We start from the raw sequence: 24669 nt of genomic DNA on the forward strand, positions 1-24669 counted from the left end.
TTTCATGGGCCATGTCTGTTCCTTAAAGTATTCACTTTAGAAAGGACTCTCTGTAGAAGCACCATTCCAAGAGCAATAAAACAAGCTTCATATAAATATGTATTTTATCACTTTCCAGCATTGGGAATAGATCATGCTTTTAGATGAGCTTTATGAGATCCAATGTTCAGAATGAGATTTGAACATCAATACAACAGAGAACTGGGAAACTGCCCTTTTCTGATGTGAAGATTTGCTGTGATCCATTATTTTTTCTCAACATCTGACAGGCGTCAACAGAACAGCAGATGTATTAGAGAGACCAGGCCCTCATACTGCACTGTATGAAGAGAAATATAACAACATTATTGCAGAAATCAATCAGACACAAGTACTGTCAGAGTGGATATACTGTACACTGTAGTACCACCAAATAATGTTGGAGTCTACCTCAGCAGATAATATGCATAATTCACAAGGACATGAATAGGCCACTCACAAGGTAATCATTTCAAATCATTTCAAAAGGTGTACCATTTATGAAACACTTGACCATGCTAATGTGGTTTCTCACTCCAGTGTTCAAAGAGAAACTAAAATAAGAACATACTTACACACAGAGTAGACTTTTTTTGTTTTCTAAGGCAATTTGCATATCAAGGCATACTGTCACACATCACATTTGAAATGTGATTGTGATAATCCAATGTGCAGTAGTTGGTGTCTATTTGTTGATGTTCCAGGAATTTGACTGATCATATAACAGCAGGAAGTTAAATCATATTGTTTAATAGTAATCAGTATAAAACCTTCTCACTGACATTGATGCAGAAATAGTATGGTGCTGCAGACAGTTCTCACAAATATACAGCATACTGATTTTCTCACACTTCTCACTTAACAATGGCTCTCTCTACTGGTAAAACAGAGTAACACGGACATGACATGATTTAAGTGACCCTTCAACTGATATATTTCTCTGCATGATTATGAAAGTGATGCTCACTTTTAATCTAAAGTTCAGGTTGTATAACAACGCACAGCTCACAAAAAGAGAGGCTGTTGATGAACAATTGTATTACTTTATTGGGCTTTAACAGTGAACAGGCACTGATCTGCCCAAAATACAAATGAAACAGAAAACCGATTTCATATATACAGGTTAGCTAGAAACACAGATATGGGATAATATTTGTTTTTAGAACGGAATTAATTAGCACAGTTTCAAAACAATCTCAGAGAAAAATAAATGTTATTAGAACTAGTGCAAAACGTTCTAAACAATGAAGCACAGTGTATAAAATGGCATAAGAAGTATTTCCCTAACAGAATACAGGCTTAGGACACCATGTATATCCCCTTTTCCCTTCTCTGATAGAGGTACGATTCCTTCATATTCTAGCAGGATGAGCAACAGCCATGACTGATATGAATGAAGGGTACAAGTGGCCTTTTTGGAAATAGGGAGACCAGACAATGTTTCACACGTTAGTCATACAAGGCAGGCAGGATTTTCAATCCCAAGGTATAGTTATCAACATGGTTGTCTCTTTTACAGTGTTTGGTATCTTCAACCAGTTTATAAATCAGCATGTCAACAATGTCTGTTAGATATTCAGTTACACACCACAGTCAGTCGTAAGAAAAATAACTATCTTTTAGCAATATAAACTAAAGAAACTAGCAGTTCGTTAGACACTGACATAAAATTAGCACCTACTAATTCATTGTAGGCATTAAAAGGCTACAGTGATATTATATATTTTATTTAGGATAAATGAAGAATCTCATAAATGTCATACTTTTTTATATCATATTTTCAAATCCAAGTTCAATTCATATACATATACTCTGTAAAAACCTCTACTATGATATAGTTTTTCAATAGTAAAATAGTTACAATAGCTTTGTTAGGACATAAACAGTATGCCTGTGTTGTGGTAGACCAAGGTCACATACAGTATGTGTTTGGGAGGTGAACCCAGGATTACTCTAAAACAATAGTTTTGGCTTAGAATGACTTTGTAAGATACAAATAATGTGTCAAATATATTTGTATTTGTGAATCAATTTGTCACATTGGAAGACATCTTATTTCAGCTTCCCAAAGACAAGCCCAAATGTAAAAAACGTTTTATTTTTAATAATACACAGATTATGCCAGGAAGAGAGAGGTCAGAATAATTTTATGTGATTAATCAGAAACACATGAGAACCATTTATATAGTTATACTCTAGCTCTTCTTTACAAATAACAATACCGTGCCAACAGATGACCTTTATGAAAAAAATCAAGGTGGATCTTTTTCATATCTCTGATATTTAGAATTTAGAAGTAATATATATATATATATATATATATAAACGTTTTGGTTCTTTCCAAATAATCACTCTATTTCACATTGAGGGCATAGACACACCCTAAATCTCTACTGTGACAGAAATTGTTTTTGATGATGCGACGCATTCGCATCTTGAAAATATTTTCTTAAACATTTAGCCGTGATTAAGGGCCTCCTGCTCCAATTAGCCATTCTGGGTCTTTGTTATATGTTATATGTGGTAAATTGTCTGTTTTATGAGTAAGAAATGATTGGTGTAGTTATAATCCAGACAGTCTTCCATGGCACAATCATCTACCTTCTGTAAGCGATTAGACACCCAGGGGGAGTTTCCACTGGTTTCAATCAGCTTTGCATAGACACATGTTCCTCCACAGCATTAATAGTATACCTCTGACATCTATCAAAAACAACATGGTTTACCTTCGGTTAGGATCTGTAATCTAATATTTGCATGAAATTATTCTGCTTGGTATATGACAATGAGGGTAGTGTTACTGAGAATAGTAATAACTATATTTACTGTAAGCCAAACAAAGTATTTCTCGCGAGTATACTATTGGCTTGAAAGATGTAATGATCACCTGATTTCATGTGTTGGGTCATATAAATTAAATTGCTGACTTGTTCACTGCATTCACACACACACACACACACACACACACACACACACACACACACACACACACACACACAAAACTTGTAAAAAGTAGCATACAAGCCTGCAACTCACGCTTTCCCAATTGTGCAATTCACAAACTCAACATCGTACGTAACTCCCCAAAACCATCACTCAAACGTATTAAATAGAGTGGTGATAAGCGAAAAAGGCCATTTGTACCCAAACCCTTCTTAGAAACAGCATTCAGTACCTCTTTCAGCATGATGGGAGACCCGCCTCTTTCACCATGCCCTCTCATGTCCTCCTTACACGTGAGATATGGCTGGCTCTCAGTTCCGAAGCCTTATCTACCTCCATATCCCTCTGTGTTGCGGGAGGGGAGGGCCCGTGCTTCGCCACTCCTCTAGTGTGGTAGAGGGCGAAGAGGTATACCGACCTGTAGCCTTCCCTGGAGTGGTGTATAACCTCCTCATTCCTGATGTCCTGTGGAGGGGACTGGATGGAGAGAGAGGGTTATAAACGCCTCACTCCTCAGGTAGTGGGAAGGAAGGGAGTCTCTGTAGACTGGAAGCCGGGGGGGAACAGTAGAAACTCTTGTTCATCATCAGTCACTCCTCTCGGGCAGAGCTCTCCTCCAGGGGCAGGGGTACCATGGCCTCCAGGCCCACTGCGCCACTGCTCTGGACAGTGGAAAAGGAGACGACAGTGTGCAGCAGGATGAGGACCAGAACACACAGTCTGAGTCTGCTGCTGCACAGTCGCGACGCAGCCGACACAGGTGGGGAGCTGCGCCGCTGCCATGATGATGACCCCGGAAGCTGGGTCAGGGCACACGCCGCCCCCACAGAGGGGTCGCAGCCACTCCATCTGACGTCACAACACTCTGGGTCTGCATTGGTTAAATGGTTTTCTAGTAGCCCTGCATCACACACAGAGAAGAAACAGATTTAAGATCCAGATGATCTTATCAGATGACAAACAAGTTACAGTCCCTGTGAAATTATGGGAGGTGAGCGAAAAATAGCAACACAAACAACAGAATGTCACTCAAGGCCCCAATCATACTGTACCTGCACAGATGAAACTGGATTGTCCTCCATAGACCAAGTCGTCATTGTCTGGTAACACAAAGGGGCACATGGTCTGGACCTCCAGACAATATTGCTTGCAGGGAATCCTGTGTTGACACTGGCTCTGGGTGGCGTTGAAGTATTCTGAGCATAACCAGGCTTTGTAGACTGACTGCAAGAAAAGAGCACAGCGCCTGGCGGCTTTCACACACAGCAGGTTTTTGTCATAGCAGTGCCTGAGGTGATAATGGGTGTAATTGAGGCTAATGGATGGACATTAAAACCATTTCTACAGTATTAGCAGCTATTACAAACATCTACTATCTTCTGCTGAGGTGGCCATAAGTGGACAGATGATACTAATTGGGCTGACTACAGTGCAAGAAAACCTTGTCAAAACAAAGTCAACCCGGTATACACTTCATCAACAGTTTACTCTCAAGGCTATAACCACAGAACCATATAGTGAAACTAACTGAGTCAGCATATGTGATAATGCACACTGAAAATCACTGTAACAAGCACTGTATGGGGCCAGCAAACTGGAGTACAGTACTATGTATCTAAAGGAGATCCAGGGCATATCTTCAACCTACTCAGAAAGCTCTTTACCGGGTCCTGTGTATGATAAAGTAAGAGAGACAAATATAGCTGTTAATATGAGCAAGTTGGCAGCAGCTCGCCATAGACAGATGCACAGGAAGCAGGGCAGCAGTGACGTAGACAGAGGACCACAGCAGTTTCTTCACCTCCGCTCTGCTGTGGAGCCAAGGGCTACTGCTGTCAAGGCAGCAGGATGAGCCAGAGCCTCTTTCACAGTCATTATATTTATCATGTGGTCAACCTCCCATCGGTATAGTACACACAACACTACTACAACCCTCTTTTGCTCTATTCACAAGAGGATTAGATGATGCTTATCCAGTGACACATCAACCCAAGGAGATGGGGGTTAATCTAAAGGACTAAAGTCACCTGCTCCACCTAGAATAAACATGGTAGATCGCTGAAGGAGGAGGATACTCAACATATACTCAATTATTTTCTCGCACAATTAAAACACACTACATTGCACACTATTACACCGTAGCCCAATGTTCAGTATGTCTTCCTCTGCGTGCTTCCTCGGTTAACATTTCAATTACCAACTCCTGACAGACACAGATATGAGAGAGGAATTCCCTGACTACATTTCCATACACGTTAACCTGCAGTATATTGCTGACAGATGGTACGCTGGAATTGTGTTTTGAGAATGACAAAGACCATCTAGGGACTCAGCAACATCCTCAAGAACAAGAACTCAGAACTGAACTCATCTGAATAAATAAGTTCAAACCACAGAAGTTGACTCTGTAACATAAGATGTTATCAAACATTTTTGTACTGTATGGACAACCTATTGCAAAACAATACTAATCCTGTAATAAGAAATAAAATACTTGAGAGATGAGGGGATAAGAACAATAAATGGTATATCTCATCCATTCTTACCATTTTGTTTTTACTGTAGGCCTACATTCTCCCTCTTTGGACAGGTAGAAATCATCAATAATATTCCAACTTTAGTTTCTGACATGTTTAGCATTAAAAGCTACTGAAAAGCACATGATAATAAACCCTAGTGCATGGTGACTGACAGTAGCTGGCAGAGAAAGGAACCAATGACAGGAGGGATAAATAGATTTGAGGTGTAATCAATGAGCCTCCAGCGAGCACTGATTCATTCAATCTCAATCTGGGATTAAGTTCAAAAGCCCTTCATCCTCTTCTTGCGATGCCATGTCTGCAATCTGTACAAAGACTCAATTTTATACGGTTGAACTGGGGACAATTTATCTTCACTGCACACAGCAATCAAAGATGGCGACTATCACATTTGTGCCAAATTCAAACCCTGTTCACGCTTGTGTGTGCCCCACTAAATTATGAAGTTCCCCAATTTTGCTACTGATTTTAAACACGTGACTATGAAATATCAGTTCTGTGTAATTCAAGTGGAGTTCTCTCCTCCAACTGGTGCATTTATTTGGAGTGCATTGTGTTTGTCATGTATTGACACTGCTTTTCCCTATATAGAGTCATGGAACACTGGTCACTTTAATCATTTGTACATACTGTTTTAGCCACGTTATATGTATCCTGAACAAAAATACAAATACCACCATTTGCCTCATGCAGCGCGACACATCTCCTTCGCATAGAGTTGATCAGGATATTGATTGTGGCCTGTGGAATGTTGTCCCACTTCTCTTCAATGGCTGTGCGAAGTTGATGGACATTGGCGGGAACTGGTACACGATGTCATAAACAACGATCCAGAGCGTCCCAAACATGCACAATGGGTGAAATGTCTGGCGTGTATGAATAACTGACATTTTCATCTTCCAGGAATTGTGTACAGATCCTTGCGACATGGGACCGTGCATTATCATGGCAGCGGATGAATGGCACGGCAATGGGCCTCAGGAACTTATCCTGGTATCTCTGTGCATTCAAATTGTAATTGATAACATGAAAATTGTGCTTGTTGTCCGTAGCTTATGCCTGCCCATACCATAACCCCACCGCCACCATGGTTCACAACGTTGACATCAGCAAACCACTCACCCACATGACACCGGTACAGTTGAAACCGGGATTAATTTGAGAAAGGCCTGTGAATATTTTGTTATGATGATAGTCTGCTGTAGCTATTGTAGGCTATAATGTTTGTCTCTGTGTTGGGTAAAAGAAGCTACAAGTTAATTGGTCAAGAGCACCCCTGCTCATTGTGGTTTAGCTCATGACGTGGCACTAGGTATTTCTACCTATTGTAGCTCTACCAGTCTTCTGTAGTGTTATTTGAGAGTGTTGATGTGGTAGGCCACTTTTTTTGCTATGCTCGTAGCGTGATTCTAGGCCAGATCTAGTGTAGATTATTTTAGCTTTGATTTTGATGTCAGAACCTGTCCAAAAAATGTCATTGTTCGTGTATTTTTGTAAGTACTTTCGCTTATTTTGTGGACATTATTATTTATTCTGACCACCGCTACCATCACTACAATTGACTTGTGAATGAAATCAGATGTTTTTCCTTTTCTTATCCTTAGCCTGCCTCCCCAACCGCAACACACGTTTACCTTTTCAAAGTCTGAAAACAGCTGGAGCATTATAGCACTTGGAGATTTTGGATAATGCCTCTGGAAAACTTATATCTAGTAACATTAAGTTGACTTCTCTCTGTAACAATATCAGAATGATGAACGGACACAAAGTAAATGCCACCCCTGAGTTCACTACCAACACTGTCGAGGCCAGCTTGATTGATGCTGACATACAGTTGAAGTCGGAAGTTTACATACACCTTAGCCAAATACATTTAAACTCAGTTCTTCACAATTCCTGACATTTAATCCTAGTAAAACATCCCTGTCTTAGGTCATTTAGGATCACCACTTTATTTTAAGAATGTGAAATGTCAGAATAATAAGTAGAGAGAATGATTAATTTCAGCTTTGATTTCTTTCATCACATTCCCAGTGGGTCAGAAGTTTACATACACTCTATTAGTATTTGGTAGCATTGCCTTTAAATTGTTTCACTTGGGTCAAATGTTTTGGGTAGCCTTCCACAAGCTTCCCACAATAAGTTGGGTGAATGTTGGCCCATTCCTCCTGACACAGCTGCTGTAACTGAGTCAGGTTTGTAGGCCTCCTTGCTCACACACGTTTTTTTCAGTTCTGCCCACACTTTTTCTATGGGATTGAGGTCAGGGCTTTATGATGGCCACTCCAATACCTTGACTTTGTTGTCCTTAAGCCATTTTGTCCCATCTTTGGAAGTATGCTTGGGGTCATTGTCCATTTGGAAGACTCATTTGCGACCAAGATTTAACTTCCTGATTGAGATGTTGCTTCAATATATCAACATAATTTTCACCCCTCATGAAGCCATCTATTTTGTGAAGTGCACCAGTCCCTCCTGCAGCAAAGCACCCCCACAACATGATGCTGCCACCCCCGTGCTTCATGGTTGGGATGGTGTTCTTTGGCTTGCAAGCCTCCCCCTTTTTCCTCCAAACATAACGATGGTCATTATGGCCAAACAATTCTATTTTTGTTTCATCAGACCAGAGGACATTTCTTCAAAAAGTACAATCTTTGCCTTTCAGGTTATGTCGATATAGGACTTGTTTTACTATAGATATAAATATTTTTGTACCTGTTTCCTCCAGTATCTTCACAAGGTCCTTTGCTGTTGTTCTGGGATTGATTTGCACTTTTCGCACCAATGTACATTCATCTCTAGGAGACAGAACGCGTTTCCTTCCTGAGCGGTATGATGTCTGCGTGGTCCCATGGTGTTTATACTTGCATTCTATTGTTTGTACAGATGAACGTGGCACCTTCAAGCGTTTGGAAATTGCTCCCAAGGATGAACCAGACTTGTGGAGGTCTACAATTTATTTTCTGAGGTCTTGGCTGATTTCTTTTGATTTTCCCATGATGTCAAGCAAAGAGGCACTGAGTTTGAAGGTAGGCCTTGAAATACATCCACAGGTACACCTCCTATTGACTCAAATGATGTAAATTAGCCTATGAGAAGCTTCTAAAGCCATGACATTTTCTGGAATTTTCCAAGCTGTTTAAAAGGCACAGTCAATTTAGTGTATGTAAACTTCTGACCCAGTGGAGTTGTGATACAGTGAAATAATCTGTCTGTAAACAATTGTTGGAAAAATTACTTGTGTCATGCACAAAGTAGATGTCCTAACCGACTTGCCAAAACTATAATTTGTTAACAAGAAATGTGTGAAGTGGTTGAAAAACTAGTTTTATTGACTCCAACCTAAGTGTATGTAAACTTCCGACTTTAACTGTAGATCTACAGCACCGACCAACGATACTGTAGGGAAAAAAATGTGGACTCCTCTGGCCAAAGCAAACTGCACAAGTTACAAAAACATAACAGAATCAATGGTTTAAGTTACATTTAGGCCTAAAGTTAACTTTATATGCTGCACACAGTTGGATGAAGTCTACTCTTCAAGCTAATTGGGGGCTGTTTAATGTCTGCTTTTTAACAACCTTTCCATGGATTTTCTCATGACATCAGGGCTTTGTCTGCCTTTTTTATTAGGCCTATTAAAAAAAGTCTGCCCTCGGGTGTATTCATTAGTCGGTTTCTGTTGAAAACATTTAGTCTGTTGCAAAACATTTAGCAACAGAAACCGTTTACCGTTTAATTTATGAACCAAACGGGGAGGGACCTACATTCATTTGTCTAATAGTAACGGTTGTTTTCTTAGTCAACCGTTTACTCCAAACGGAAAACGTTTTACAATGAAAACAACAGTTTCTATTAGTTTCTAGTATAAATTAAAACGGTAAACGGTTTCTGTTGCTAAACATTTTGCAACAGACTGAATGTTTTCAACAGATCCAACTAATGAATACACCCCTGGGCATCCCCAGTCAGTCGACAACACCCTTTTAAAACGAGGCCCGTTTCCACACAGCAATCCTTTGCACAGTTAGAGACCACACAGCATGACATGGGTAGTCAAGACCTATAAAATGTCTGTTTTTATTGTACTTCTTTGGGCATGGCTTTGCACATACTGCTGTATAGTCTACTACAGTCTTTCAGTCAATGCAAAAGTTGCCTGCAGTATTATTTTCACCAGCAGATGTCCTCACTGCTACACTGAAATCCTGTTTGTGTCACTGGGAATCATACAGCATGGTTAACACCCAATGATTCAAAATAATTTCCTATAAAATGTGAAGAATCACAAACCCATAACTTATTTTCCAATCATAATAAAACTACCTTAATTAAACAACCTTTAGTGAGTTTGATGTGAACAGTTTTAACAGTCAGAAAGCAATCAGTAATTTTATAGAGCAGTGTAATTGATTGAGATGGCTTTCAGAGCGACAGCATTTCATTAATGCATTGAATTCCTGTTCAAATAAACTTTGAGTACATTATGAGCCCAAACCCAAATCATGAAATTATGTTCTACATAAAGGTGATAGTCTGCCTGCTAGAAGGGCTAAAAGCTAGCTTGACTTTGATTGTGGTCTTTCACAGACTCAAGGAAAGCAGTGTGCTAACCTGACAACCTGGCTTTGTGTGGGTCTCAGACTGAGGAGTGTTAGCCGCTTGTCTGGCTCTGAATGAGGGCCTGTTAACCTGGCTATCCTTATACAGCCCAATGAGCTGGCTCTATTCCCGGCCCGGCAGACAGATGTACAGCACAGGGCTGCTCTAACAGGCTGGAGACAGTCAACTGCATGAGACCAATGATGTTTCAAGTGCTCAATAGAAAAAGGTAAGAGACACAGTGAAAAGAAGCCTTCTACCACTCCTACAGTGTTTCACATGCTGCTGTAACGCATTTCCATTCCTGTACAGAGTGTAGCTGAAGTGCAGATAAGTGATGTATTTAATGTAAGCTCTTTTAAAATGTGTGACAGACGTCTTGCGAATGCAGCAAGCGTCTAGTATGTAAAGGTGAGGTAGAACGTAATGAGTCATATTCACTGTCTGCTGCAGGTCCTATATTTGGCCAGGACTGAAAGTGATGAGGAAAGCATCCAGAGCAGATTCAATTAAAGCAAAGTACGTCTGCACTGTTTTAATCACCTCGTTAAGCAGGTATCTAATCATGAACCTTCTGGAGTCACTTCTATGGTGGAGCAGATGTGATTTGAACTCTATTTTTCTCCAAGATAAGACCATAACTACCTCAATGTTGGGATGAACAGGCCACAGCGAAACAAGCCCTTTCACATCCAGGTGGCAGAGTGGTCCTCTGTAGCTCAGTAAAGCATGCGTTTGTTACTTTCAAAGCCAGGATAGTGGGTTTGATTCCTGGGACCATGATTACATACAGTCATGCGTGCATAAGTCACTTTGGATAAAAAGCGTCTGTTTAATGGCATATTATATTTATTCAGGACCTCTTAATTTGTTCCATTTATCAATTAGTCAAATCATGAGTTTTTCATCAAACATATGCAGTAGTTATGCTTATTCATTTCACAGAGCAAGAACCAGTGTGAGTGCCTCTCCTCTCCACTCCTGCCACTACACAGGCAAACCTGTCATTATGCACAGCTCAGGAAAAGAGCAGAGAGCAAGTTAAGAGCCTCAAAGGTTCGCTTGGAGTTGCCAAAACAAGTCTAGAAATTCCTAGCATTAGAGTGTGTTGTATTCAATTTACCTACAGCTTATTACAGTATTGCCTACTCAATCTTCTACTATTTTAATTTTCCCTTCTATTCTTTTAGCTAGGATACATTTTTTAATAATTTATACAGTTAAGCCAGTTAAGAACAAATTCATATTTACAATGGCGACCTGTCAAACACATTAAAATGCTCCATGCCCGTGGAGCACCTGGCTTGCTGTTAAATCAATAGGTAGCTTGTTGCTAAGGGGAGGAACCATACAACTACAAATTAATTGTTCCAAGAGAATCCTTTGTGGAGTCTGTATCAGTTCTAACGAATGTGACCTCAGATCGCACTCAGTTAGTACAAAATACAGACCAGTTTTAGTCCAACACATTTGAGACATTGACAAGCGATTCCGTCAGGTATCTTATGTTGCAGTACTAACCAGTGGTATCTTTAGTAGATCGGTTGTCAAGTATTTATGACCTATAGGGAATCTAGAATCCAAATATACTTAGTTACCCCATTTGGCTTCCTTTGGGACAAAAGATAAACTGTATGTTATAGTAATATATTATTGAAGACGATCTTAAGAGCTCTCACTCTCCAAAATAAATTCTCATCGCTAAAGGGGATAGAAAGTCCTGCCTTAAGAGCTCTCTTTCTTTCTGTATCTCTCTCCCAAATCTATTCTCATAGCTAAAGGGGTCAGGTGACAGTGGGCCTACACTGCAGCTCTATGGCAGCTGGGTTCCTTTTCAGTAACAGTGATGTGAAGCAATTATACATGTATAAATTGGGTGGAAATGGCCCAGCATACAGCTGTCATAAACATGTATCCTCTGAATAATCAGAAAGATCAAGTCTCACTGAAGACCTGGATCAAGGAACACCTTATTGTTGGAAAGAGAATACTGGCATGGGTCAGAAAAATGTATCAGGAACATCTGACTTAAATGATCACAAGATCATGTTGTACATTAGAACATTAGTTGATCACTTTTCCCCCTGCATGACTATTCTACTGGAGTTGTATTACAGGATAATGCAGTGCTAAGCACAATGGCACATTAAAACATGATACACAGGAATGTGACACACATGTATCTTAATACTACAGTTCCTGATGGAGGTTTCCAGTCAGCGGCCAGAGTGGAGTTACAGATACGATCAAGAGCAACAGATGCCCTAGTTTTGGCCTGTGTCTTCCATGTTGGTTGCCAATAGATGAGTCACTCTGCTTTCTCTGATGTCTACTTGCAATAGTGCTACTCCCTTTTACAGTGCCTCTAGGAAAATAATATATTCTTCCACGTGTATTGCTTGTAATAAACTGGTAATAGATGTGCTTTAGATATATCTCTCCCAAATATTCCAAAATATCCATTCAGACATTTCCATACACTACATGTACAGTAGCTAGATAGGGAGACCGGTAGGTTTCAGGAAGAGCCCTGATGTTCATAACATGGTGCATCAAGTCCACTAAACATCTGTTGTAGGAAGTTCTTGTTAATCAACGTTCACCGCAATAGCTGGTGTATTAAGACCGGTATAGTACCTCTGCTATGTACTATAAGTAGCATTAAAAGCACAGACAGACCTTTGGAGGTTTTGATCTGTTGGTTGATTGGCGTCTACAGGAGCAGGTGTTTGTGGCATACTAATCTCAGATACCTATGAAGACTAATTTTAGGATTAACTGTGAAGTTTCTGTCAGAAAAAGCTAATTGCTGGAAGAAGAATCTTTATTTGACTGCTCCTGAATATTGTATAATATGTTGGCTACAGATGATATTGCTTCAAACAGTTGTGTTGGCTCAATCCTTTGGATGTCCCTCTGTTTTCTTATCTTAACTGTGAGATGTTTAATATTATTGACTCTACTTTATCTCTGAAGAGTAAAATAAAATGTGTTACACTTCATGGTAGAACTTCAAATGCAATGCACCCTATATTTTCCAGGAATAATTTCAGCTTGAGTGGTGCCCATCTAATCAATGTGACAGTTTATGACAACTCTGGAATTTCTGATAATAACTTGAACAATCCTATCACCATTCACTACTTATCTCATCTGCACATGGCCAAAGTATCTAAATACCTGAGAAGTGACATTACCGGTAAACCCTTCAGAGGCTAGTTTAAATTGAAACATATCCTTTCTAATTGTGATTATTCTCTAAGCCATACAGAGGAAGGTTGCTAGGCACAGACTGTGGTATCTATGGTAACTGTCCCGAGGGAAGGCTAGGAGCTTGTGAACTGCCAACCCTTCATTTGGACACACTCAGCTGCCTGGACAGCTAAATAAAGACAGAGGAAACAGATCATGCAAACAGGGAGTTTCCTCCCACACATCACAGAATATAACACTGACTGACTGCAGCCATTTCATGAACAGAACATACCCAGGACCATACACATGGAGGAGAGCAGCTTAGCACATGCCACACATAGCCTACAGTGATGTGAGAGGTGGGGTGGCAGCACATTATGACCAATAGTAATGGGAGCAACATGTTCATGTCAATTAACACAGCTACAATGTTATATAACCATTGTCAAGATCTTTGGAATATCCTTGTGGAAAAGAAACGACACACACACACACACACACAACCTCAGCGGGGGAACTAGTGGTCTGAATAACAGACAGTTGCTGTTCTGGAGCAAAATATCACAGAATTTCAGATCTGAAGATGCAGTCTAATGTAACTGATGCCCTCTGCCATATGAAGACATTAATGGGTGACAGTTCTACCTGTAATGCTGGAGTGTCCATAGATCTCAAACATCCCCGAATGGATTCATTAAAAATCATTAGAAATCTGGCATTCTGACAAAGGTTATGGTTAATAGATAGTAAATGATGGCAGTCAGTCCATTCCGCTAGATGCCACACAGAATAGTTTCAGCACAGATGTAATAGTATACCGCTTCATGTTACAAATAGTGGCTTCATAAGAATGCAGTGTTACAAGGGATTTTAAGTTGTAGACAAACTGATTGGCTTTGGCAAGAAAATTATGAGGAAACAAAATGATCTGGACAGATGATGGAGCGCTATGTCCCTTAAAGCAAAGGGTGGCTGCATGGGAGACGAGTTGGAGAGTACAGGTCTCCCAGGTGGGCACCAAGACCTTGTGAGGGTTACACCAGCTGTGGACAGAGAAGGCCATTACTATACTACACGTTGTTATCCCAGGTGGCCTAAAACAGAGCAGTACCTCTTACTAAAGGCCTCAACATTTTTTTGATAGTCTCACAATGTCAGCAGTGGTAGAGACCATTGGAGGAAGGGCTATGGTGTGTGAATGGGCAGTTGAAATTATGAAACCTGTGTAATGAACCCCTATTGAAAAATGCTCAGACAAAATAATCAGCAGAGGGATCTCTGGTATACACTGGACAAAGGGAAATTAAGAGCATCCCTGTGTTAACAGAGCTCATAATGGACATGCCAATTCTGGAGTGAGGATGATGATTCATTGAGTCATGGTCCTGGACATCTTGTGCAGGCACAGTTATGGGAAGAGGAACAGAGAAAAAGTGAGGTATCTTAATTTAGTGTGTCTCTGATCCTTCTAGAGAGTCACATCCCCTTCCCCTGATAGGCACCCTGAGATGGAGAGCCGATTAAATACGCAATCCTCTTAGTCTAAACCTCCTCTCAGAACATAAAGTCTGTGGACATGGCTAAATAATGGCTAAGTAAATTAGTTATATCTCACTTTGCTTTGTCTTACTTGACTACCACTTTACTACCAGTACACCAATCTCTCACCATTATTTTTGAAACTGCCCTTAGACTTGGATAATGTGTCATAATTTCATTTGATAAAGTATCTTCACCCCTTTGATAAAGTTATTTGTGGCAAATCTTAAAATAAATGCAGATGGATACAATTGTATTCAATAAAATGCCCTTATGCAACAAATTCAAAAAGTACATTAGTCATCAAGTGTCCTCTGGAGTTTTGAAACTTGGCATCAGAATTTAAAAACTCTTTTAGTGCCTTCAGAAAGAATTCATACCCCTTGACTTATTCCACATTTTGTTGCGTTCTTGCCCTAATTACAAATCTACAAACAATAACCCATAACGACAAAGTGCAAAAAATATGTTGTTTTTCAAAATTGAGTGAAAATGAAATGCAGATATCTAATTTACATAGAGTACCAGTCAAAAGGTTGGACACACCTACTCATTCAAGGTTTTTTCTTTATTTTTTACATTGTAGAATAATAGTGAAGACATCAAAACTACAAAAGAACACATATGGAATCATGTAGTCAGCAAAAATAAAATCTATATATTTATATTTGAGATTCTTCAGTGGCCACCCTTTGCCTTGATGACAGCTTTGCATACTCTCAACCAACTTCATGAGGTAGTCACCTGGAATGCATTACAATTAACAGGTGTGCCTTAATAAAAGTAATTTTGTGGAATTTCTTTGTGACAAGGTAGGGGTGGTATACAAAAGATGGTCTTTTACCAAAAAGGCTAAGTCCATTTTATGGCAAGAACAGCTCAAATAAGCAAGACACGAAGGTCAGTCAATGCAGAACATTTTCAAGTTTCTTCAAGTGCAGTCAGAAAAACCATCAAGCATTATGATGAAACTGGTCTCTCATGAGGACCGCCACAGGAAAGGAAGACTCACGAGTTACCTCTGCTGCAGAGGATAAGTTCATTGGAGTTCACAGCCTCAGAAATTGCAGCCCAAATAAATGCTTCACAGACACATCAATTGTTCAGAGGAGACTGTGTGAATCAGGCCTTCGTGGTCGAATTGCTTCAAAGAAATCACTACTAAAAGGACACCAATAATAAGAAGAGACTTGCTTGGGCCAAGAAACACGAGCAATGGACATTAGACCTGTGGAAATCTGTCCTTTGGTCTGACAAGTTCACATTTGAGACTTTTGGTTCCAACCGCCGTGTCTTCGTGAGATGCAGAGTAGGTGAACGGATGATCTCCGCATGTGTGGTTCCCAGCGTGAAGCATGGAGGAGGTGGTGTGATGGTGTAGGGGTGCTTTGCTGGTGACACTGTCAATGATTTATTTAGAACTCAAGGCACACTTAATCAGCATGGCTACCACAGCATTCTACAGCAATACGCCATTCCATCTGGTTTGCACTTAATGGGACTATCAATTATTTTCCAACAGGACACTTACCCAACACACCTCCAGGCTGTGTAAGGGTTATTTGACCAAGAAGGAGAGTGATGGCGTACTGCATCAGATGACGTGGCCTCCACAATCACCCGACCTCAATGCTATTGAGAAGGTTAGGGATGAGTTGACTGCAGAGTGAAAGAAAAGCAGCCAACAAGTACTCAGCATATGTGGGATCTCCTTCAAGTACTGTTGTAAAAGCATTCCAGGTGAAGCCGTTTGAGAGAATGCTAAGTGTGCAAAGCTGTCAAGGCAAAAGGTGGCTACTTTGAAGAATCTATAATACATTTTGATTTGTTTAACACTTTTTTGGTTACTACATGATTCCATTACATGATATGATTCTACATGATTATTTCATAGTTTTGAAGTCTTCACTGTTATTCTACAATAAAGAAAACTTTTGACAGGTACTGTAAGTATTCACACCCCTTTGCTATTCCACTCGAAATTGAGCTCAGGTGCATCCAATTTCCTTTTATCGTCTTTGAGATGTCACTAACTTCACTGGAGTCCACCTGAAACCAATTACATTTTTTTGGACATGATTTAGAAAGAAACACTCCCGTCTATATAATGGTCCCAGTGCACGGCCGAGCAGAAACTATACCATGAAGTTCAAGGAACTGTCCGTAGATCGACAAGGTAGAATTGTGATGAGGTACAGTGCATTCAGAAAGTTTAAAGACCCCTTCCCTTCTTACACATTGTTACTTTGAATCCATTTTAGAAAAAGGCTTTAATTGAAATGTTTTCCTCATCTATCTACACAAAATACCCCATTATGACAGATTGTGACCCCATTATGACAGGTACTTAGACATTTTTTGAAATCAGAAATACCTTATAAGTATTCAGACCCTTTCCTATGAGACTCTAAATTGAGCTCAGTTGCATACTGTTTCCATTGATCATCCTTGAGATGATTGTACAACTTGATCAGAGTCCACCTGTGGTAAATTCAAAGATGTAATTGATTGGACATGATTTGTATAGACAGGTGTGCCTTTCCAAGGTTCCACAGTTGACAGTGCATGTCAGATCAAAAACCAAACCATGAGGTCAAATTAATTGTCTGTTGAGATCTGAGACGGGATTGTGTCGAGGCACAGATCTGGGGAAGGGTACCACACAATGTCTGCAGCATTGAAGGCCCCCCAAGAACACAGTGGCCTCCATTATTCAATGGATGAAGTTTAGAACCACAATGACTCTTCCTAGAGCTGGCCGCCCGGCCACTATGACAGGAACTCTAGAGCTCTGTGGAGAACCATCCAGAAAGACAATCATCTTTGCAGCACTCAACCAACCAGGCCTTTATGGTAGAGTGGCCAGACGGAAGCCACTCAGTTGAAAGCACATGCCAGCCGCTTGGAGTTTGCCAAAAGGCACCTAACATACTCAGACTATGAGAAACAAGACTCTCTGGTCTGATGAAACCAAGATTGAACTCTTTGGCCTGAATGCCAAGTGTTACGTCTGGAGGAAACCTGGCACCATGCCTACGGTGAAGCATGGAGGTGGCAGCATCATACTGTGGGGATGTTTTTCAGCGGCAAGGACTGGGGTACTAGTCAGGATCAAAGGAAACATGAACGTAGCAAAGTACAGAGATATCCTTGATGAAAACCTGCTCCAATGTGCTCAGGACCTTAGATTGGAGCAAAGGATCCCCTTCCAACAGGACAACGACTCTAAGCACATAGCCAAGACAACACAGGAGTGGCTTTGGGACAAGTCTCTGAATGTCCTTGAGTGGCCCAGGCAGAGCCCGGACTTGAACCCGATCGAACAGCTCTGGAGAGATCTGAAAATAGCTGTGCAGCGGCGCTCCCCTTCCAACCTGACAGAGCTTGAGAGGATCTCCAGAGAAGAATGGGAGAAACTCCCCAAATACAGGTGTGCCAAGCTTGTAGCTTCATACCCAAGAAGACTTGAGGCTGTAAAAGGTGCTTCAACAAAGTACTGAGTAAAGGGTCTGAATACTTAGGTAAATGTGATAGCAAATGTATTAAAAATTAAAACTGAACTAAAACCTGTTTCTGCTTTGTTATTATGGGTTATTGTGTGTAGATTGAAGGAAAAAAAAATAAAAAATTAGAATAAGGCTGTAACGTAACAAAACGTGAAAAAAGTCAAGGGGTCTGAATACTTTCCGAATGCACTGTGTTTATTCCAAAAAGTACATTGGTCTCAATCATTGGGAAATTGAAGAAAATATGGAACAGATTCTGCCTAGAGCTGGCATCCGACCAAACTGAGTAACTGGGCAAGAAAAACTTTGGTCAGGGAGGCGACTAAAAACCCAATGACCACTGACAGAACTACAAAGTTCCTTAGCTGAGATGGGAGAACCTGCCAGAAGGACAACAGTCTCTACAGCACTTCACCAATCCAGGCTTTTTTGGGAGTGTGACCAGACGGAAGACACTCCTGAGAAAAATGCATACGACAGACCAAAATTTTACTCTTTGGCCTGAATGTATAGCGCCATGTCTGGAGAAAACCAGGCACAGCTCATCACCCATCTAACATCTTCCCTACCGTGAAGCACAGTGGTGGCAGAGTCATGCTATGGGGATGCTTTTCAGCTGCAGGGACTGGGAGACTGGTAAGGATAGAATGAATAATGAGTGGAGCAACCAAGGCAAATCCTTGATGAGAACCAGCTTCAGAGTGAAAATGACAGACTGGGGCGACACTGGACTGGCTTCAGAACAGAAATGTGAAAGTCCTTGAGAGGCCCAGCCAAAGCCTAGACTTGAATCACATTGAAAATCTGTGGAAAGCCTCAAAGATTGCTGTTCACCGCCACTCCCCATCTAACTTAACAGCGCTTGAGAAAATCTGCAGGGAAGAAAATCTCTAAATCCAGATGTGCAAAGCTGAAAACATACTCAAGACAACTCAAAGCTGTAAAATCGGTGACCGGAGGGGCTTCTACATACTATAGTATTGACTCAGGGGTGTGAATACTTATGCAATTTAAATACAGTACTTCATTTTCAATAAATTTGCAAACATTTCTAAAACATGTTTTCACTTTGTCATTATGGGGTATTGTGTGTAGATGGGTGAGGGAAAACAAAAATATTTAATCCATTCTGTATTCAGGCTGTAACATGTGGAATAAGTCAAGTTGTATGAATACTTTCTGAAGGCACTGTAAGACATCATCCTATCTAATTATTGAAACTGGTTCATGGAGAGATTGTTTCTGAAAATAAAACTGCCCCAATTCTGCAGTCTTTTAAAAAGGGCCTTTATATGAAGCCCAAGTGTAATAAAAGTAATACAACTTTCATAACTAGCTATATTTACAAATATATTTTCAGGTGGACACCTCAGACTACACTATTAAATAGATGACATATTATGAGGACACAATATGTTGTTGAAAATTGTCACCTTAAATGAGGAAAAATCTTAAACTATTATTCATACATTATTATTTAACCAAATGAAATGGAATAAACTAAATAAATTAAACCAATTGTAATGAATTCTATAAATGCAAAGCCAAAATCATAAAAATACAAACAAACAAGATCAGCTTTTACTTGAAAACCTCCAATGTTAAGCATGGAATTGATTAACTGCATAAAGCAAATATCCATTTGTTTAGGTTTTGTTTACAGTAGAAAACAGTCATTCTCCCTGTGGTGCCACTTTCATCTGTGAGCACATTTATAATATTGCCAACCAGGACAACAGAGGGAGGCCACATTACACAGCTGATGGAGCCCATTCACCAGGGTGATAAGCAGGCAGACAGCATGGCCTTCCGTCAAGGCAAGCACATCAGCAGTAGGACCCTGGAGGGAGTCTTCACTGCTTTCAGGAAGAAGGAATAAAAGATCAGGGCAACGACCTTATCAGCATGTAATTCACAACGTTAAGATTACTATTATTATGACTTCCATTTAGGATAAATGGAATGATTTCCCAAATGCAAGATGTCACTCCTTATACTGCAAGTATTCACAGCACAGATGTGATGCAGTATGCTTGTTCCTCAATGCATGGGGTGAATATGGATGACCACATGCTTATGAAAGAGATGGTCCAGGCTAACACCCTTTTATTGGTCAGATGATGCCAATCAGCAGCCAATGGACTGGACTAATACTGGCGGTGTGGGTATGTGACAACCCTTTCGTAAATCCTTTAGGAAGCTCCAGCTTGCCTCATTGATATTCTAGAATGCTGAGAGTCAGCTGCTTTATACTCTGAGCCAGCTGTGTTACTTCAAAACCCAGCACTCTCTGTTCCAAACTACCATCCTTTACACACTCCTAGGTTAACAGCTGCATATGGGGTCAGATGTGACATCCAACATCATATACACCTGTTTACATAGAAGCAAAATACTCCTAGGTTATGGATGTATATTTGATGATGCAATTAGTAAATACACATTCGCACGAATAACAGAAAGCAATATATTGCTGAAAACGTGTATGAAAATTTGTGTGAAAAGAGATTGATATGGGTAAAGAATGTGAGTGTCAGGGGTAAATATTAATATACAGTACTCATTAAGATTATAACATTTTCTTTACTTCCTGCAATAGGAAATAGATTTCAACGCAGCTTAGTGTGTTGGCTGTACTATCATACCTAAAAGCAGAGTGCACAGCTGCTGCTCCTGTTATTCCGTCGAGAAAGCTAATGTCACATAAGATTAACAGTGATTAAACATTGATTCTGATTTGACACACTGCTAGGGTGTGTTTACTGGCTGCCTTTGTGCAGCAGCAGCAGAAGGGGGATCATAAATAATTGACCATATCATATTTTAAAAATAGTGAGAGCTGGTCCAATACATTAGCAAATATGTAGAATCAAAGCTAACAAATATCCTACACTACTCAGATAATGATATGGTAACAGGAAAGTACTGTGACTGAATATTAGGATAGGCCAACCGGTTAAACCGAACTGGAGAAATGTGCACAATATGTACGGACAGAGCAGTTTTACAGAACACAAAGCAGTAGTAATGTTTTAAGAGTAAATGTGTATGACTCAAGGCAAGAAACAGGTAGGCACAGGGACAATCCCACTCTAATCCACTGCACCTATGAAATGTGTCCATTCATTTATGTAAAGTATTAGCCAGTATACATAACAGCTTAGACTTGACACTCCCATGTTAAAACATAACTGAAAGTTATCTGTAAATGCCCCCACCAAGATGTTGACATCATCCATAACATTTATGCCTGAAGGATTTCAGTGTTCCATCCCCAAAGAAGACTGATCTGTAAGGTCACACTGAGAAAAATAAGAAATTTGTCCTTGGAAAGAGCAATAATTCTGTCAAACGGGAATGCTTTCGGGAATATTGGACAAGGGCCTGGAGAGACAATCTGAAATAACAGCAACTCTAGCCTACATAAGAGGAAAGATAAGGAATTAGACTGTGTGGGCTGTCACCTCCTATCCATCTCTATTTTATTTTACTACTGCAACCAACATAAGTCCAGTGTAGGATCACACAAACAAGAACATCCACAGCAAAGGAGATCAGAGAACTAAACGGAATCTGACAGCAACATCTTCTGACCTAAAATATTTCAGTTCATGGCCCTACTCACATAGACCTTTCTGGTTGTTTACTAATGAAACGCAGAAGCCGTGTGGCTTTCTAGTAAATAAATAGGCTCACTGTACATGTACTGACCAAAAAAACACAACATGCAAACATTAAGATTCTACAGTTCATAAGGAAATCAGTCAATTGAAATAAATTCCTTAGGCCCTAATCTATGGATTTCACATGACTGGGAAGACAGACATGCATCCGTTGGTCAAAAATACATTTTAAAAAAGGTAGGGGCGTGGATCAGAAAATCTGGCAGTATCTAGTGTGACCAACATTTGCCTCATGCAGCAAGACACATGGCCTGTGGAATGTTGGCCCACTCCTCTTCAATGGCTGTGCGAAGTTGCTGGATATTGGCGGGAACTGGAACACTGTCATACACTATAGACCCAGAGCATCCCAAACATGCTCAATGGGTGACATGTCTGGTGGTGTATATAGGCCATGGAAATTTCAAGCTTCTAGGAAATGTGTACAGATTCTTGCGACATGACACGGTACAGCTAAAACCGAGATTCATCTGTGAAGAGCACACTTGTCCAGTGTGCCAGTGACCATTGAAGGTGAGCATTTGCCCAATGAAGTCAGTTACGATGCCGACCTGCAGTCAAATCAAGTCCCTGGGGAGGAAGACGAGCATGCAGATGAGCTTCCTGAGACAGTTTGTGCAGAAATTCTTTGGTTGTGCAAACCTACAGCTTCATCAGCTGTCTGGGTGGCTGGTCTCAGACAATACCGCAGGTAAAGAAGCTGAATATGGAAGTCCTGGGCTAGCGTTGTTACACGTGGTCTGCAGTTGCGAGTCCGGTTGGACGCATTTCCAAATTCTCTAAAATGACATTGGAGTCATTTTATTTGTATTATTTTACCTTTAACTAGGCAAGGCCGTTAAGAACAAATTCTTATTTTCAATGACGGCCTAAGAACAGTGGGTTAACTGCCTTGTTCAGGGGCAGAGTGACAGATTTTTACTTTGTCAGCTCGGGGATTCGATCTTGCAACCGTTCGGTTGCTAGTCCAACGCTCTAACCACTAGGTAGCCGCCCCGGTAGGTAGCCTAGTGGTAGATAAATTATCATTACATTCTCTGGCAACGGCACTGGTGGACATTCCTGCAGTCAGCATGCCAGGTGGAATCACAACTGGCAGTGATTGGGAGTCCCATAGGGCCGCGCACAATTGGCTCAACATCGTCCGGATTTGGCCGTCATTGTAAGTAGGAATTTGTTTTTAACTGACTTGCCTAGTTAAATAAAGGTTCAATTTATATATTTTTTTAACTACACACTCCCTGAACTTGAGACATCTATGTCATAATTAAGAGTGGCCTTTTATTGTCCCCAGCACAAGGTGCACCCGTGTAATAAGCATGTTGTTTAATCTGCTTCTTGATATGTCACACCTAACAGGGATTTACACAAATTTATGCACAACATTTGAGAAATACATTTTTGTGTGTGTATGGAACATTTTAGGGGGGCTTTTATTTCAGCTCATGAAACCAACCCTTTCCGTGTTGTGATTATATATCTGTTCAGTGTACATTCCCTCAAAGCCTAAAGTATTTCCTTTGGTCTTATTAAATTAATTGTTACTAACCAGGCTATTTTAATACAGGAATACACCAAATTATTTTCTATTTCACATTGTTTTTCTGCATTTTGGACAAATGTGATTTGAAAACATAGAATGGAAGGCCTGCTGAGTGAAAGTTGCTGTCCCCTCTAGCTTCTAGCTTCTGCACTGCAGAGACTACTGTTGGGACAGATTGATTTGGTATAATACAATACATTAGGTGCGCTAGAGGCCACATCCATGCTAAAACCACTCAAACCAATCAGCCACCCTGTCAGAAAGCATGAACTCTGTAGTCCCATGGTGCCTCCACTTGTCTGGGATAGCAAATCTGCCATAACACAGGGTGTCAGTAGGGACAACAGGGAGGGGACATGTGTCACCGTGGTACAGTCTAGTGAAAGAGAGGGGGATCTGTTTGGATAGGCTTCCTTAGCTGACAGGCGTTTCTACTAGACGCTCATTAAAAATACAATGTGAGAGTGTGCCACACTTGGAGGGCAACCGATGTGCTCTGCTCTACAAAAGGTGATCTCGATACAAACTTTTAAGACCGTCTTGTTTAAGAGGAAGACACGGTGCCTTGCTTGTTTTTGATATTTATGCCACACAGCTCTTACAACAAAAAAACATGATTAAAATTTGCAGTTTCACATGTGAAATCACATTGTCATATGTGAAATAGATGTTTCCACATGCTGAGCTTAAATTTCACGTGAAACCATATTTTCACATGCACTAATTTTAGAGTTCACATGTTGATAAAATAAGAAACCCGCACACTGCTCTTGCTAATATCACTGCTCTTTATTAAGCTTACCAATCTGCCTCAAGGCATTCATAAGAGCTCTGTGTGCAGGTTTCTTATTTTTTCTCATCTTATTCAGTTGTTACCATGCACCTGCAACAAACGTAGCTCAGATGCACGAGTGCCTTTTGAATAAGGGTTCACATGTTAACACCACCTTTACACATGTGAGAAGAATAACATGTTTGTTTTCACAACTTACATATGAATTGCAGTTGCATATGTGAAGTTTGCAAGTTTCAAATCTTAAACACATTCTCATGTGTAAATCTCACGTTCATATCAGGTATGAAGGTAAGACCCAGATGCA

General features: G+C 40.4%; 1 protein-coding gene across 2 annotated transcripts in view; it reads right to left on the reverse strand.

Moving 5' to 3' along the window:
* Positions 1-1041: 1041 nt before the first annotated feature.
* Positions 1042-24669, reverse strand: part of nalf2 (NALCN channel auxiliary factor 2) — a 50535-nt gene continuing 26907 nt past the window's right edge. Inside the window, exons 2-3 of one of the 2 annotated variants that reach the window (XM_021623202.3) lie at positions 4014-4185; positions 1042-3862 (exon numbers count right to left, since the gene is read on the reverse strand). In XM_021623202.3, coding sequence (XP_021478877.1) covers positions 3552-3862; positions 4014-4185 — 483 coding nt within the window. In that variant the 3' untranslated portion in view covers positions 1042-3551. The remainder of the gene's footprint in view (positions 3863-4013; positions 4186-24669) is intronic. The other variant, XM_090192111.1, reaches the window with a different exon arrangement.

Source organism: Oncorhynchus mykiss, chromosome 12 (assembly GCF_057628025.1).
Source record: "Oncorhynchus mykiss isolate SJ-2025 chromosome 12, ASM5762802v1, whole genome shotgun sequence".
NCBI classification, from domain to species: Eukaryota; Metazoa; Chordata; class Actinopteri; order Salmoniformes; family Salmonidae; genus Oncorhynchus; species Oncorhynchus mykiss.